The sequence below is a fragment of the Otolemur garnettii genome, unplaced genomic scaffold (assembly GCF_000181295.1).
Source record: "Otolemur garnettii isolate 467f Iridium unplaced genomic scaffold, OtoGar3 scaffold00063, whole genome shotgun sequence".
Lineage (NCBI taxonomy): Eukaryota > Metazoa > Chordata > Mammalia > Primates > Galagidae > Otolemur > Otolemur garnettii.
The window spans coordinates 876450-877299 of NW_003852458.1; the positions used below are offsets into that span (position 1 = coordinate 876450).

Sequence of the window (850 nt, forward strand, 5' to 3'; positions counted from 1 at the left end):
GGTTTATCTTACAAGGGTACAAGTGAATCTTTCTAAAAGCAGAGTATGAATGTCTTAACTCAATAACTAAGGGATTGACATGAAGGTTATATTAACCAGTTTAATGAGAGTATTTCAAAATGTATGTGAAAACAGCACACTGTACCCCATGATTGCATTAATGTACATAGTTATGCTATAAGAAATAAAAAAAATATATATTAAAAAAATGCCATCATTGATGAATGAATAAAGTGTGGTATATTCATAACATAAAGTATTATTTGACAATAAAAAAAAAAAACAAAGTATGGATAAATACTAACACAGGGGAAAATCTTGAAAACATTATGCTAAGTAAGAGACATCAGTCACAAAGAACCACATGGTATATGATACCTACTGTACATGATGTTCCGTACAGACAAATCCACAGAGATTGGGAGTAAATTGGTGGTAGCCTAGGGTTGGGCAGGCTAAGAGAGAATGGGGAATGACTACTTACGCATTTCCCTTTGGGGCAATGAAAACGTACTAAAACTAGACACGTGGTGACAGATGCACAATTTGGTGAACATACTCAAAACCACTGAATTGTAGTCCTTAAATGAGCAAACTATATGGTATATGAATTATATCTAAACAAGGTTATTTTTGATAACTCTACTTTACCTTGAGGGAGTTGGGTCATCTTGGCCAAGGCGTGACATAATATTTATTAAAGTGTTAATTCCTATTTAAAATAAAAAACAAATACACAGGTAAATACTGTTAGAAGTATTCTAGAACCATCATACGACATGTAGAAAAAAATTTTTCTCAACTTGACTTTAAAAGATTTAGTATCTGTATTCTAAATGCTTAAAAAAAA

The 850-nt window shown here is 31.6% G+C and overlaps 1 protein-coding gene across 1 annotated transcript in view; it reads right to left on the reverse strand.

Annotated features, from left to right (window-relative positions):
• DROSHA (drosha ribonuclease III) overlaps positions 1 to 850 on the reverse strand; it is a 127781-nt gene that overhangs the window by 43593 nt on the left and 83338 nt on the right. Inside the window, exon 22 of the mRNA XM_012807049.2 lies at positions 652 to 712. Within this exon, the coding sequence (XP_012662503.1) occupies positions 652 to 712 (61 nt within the window). The remainder of the gene's footprint in view (positions 1 to 651; positions 713 to 850) is intronic.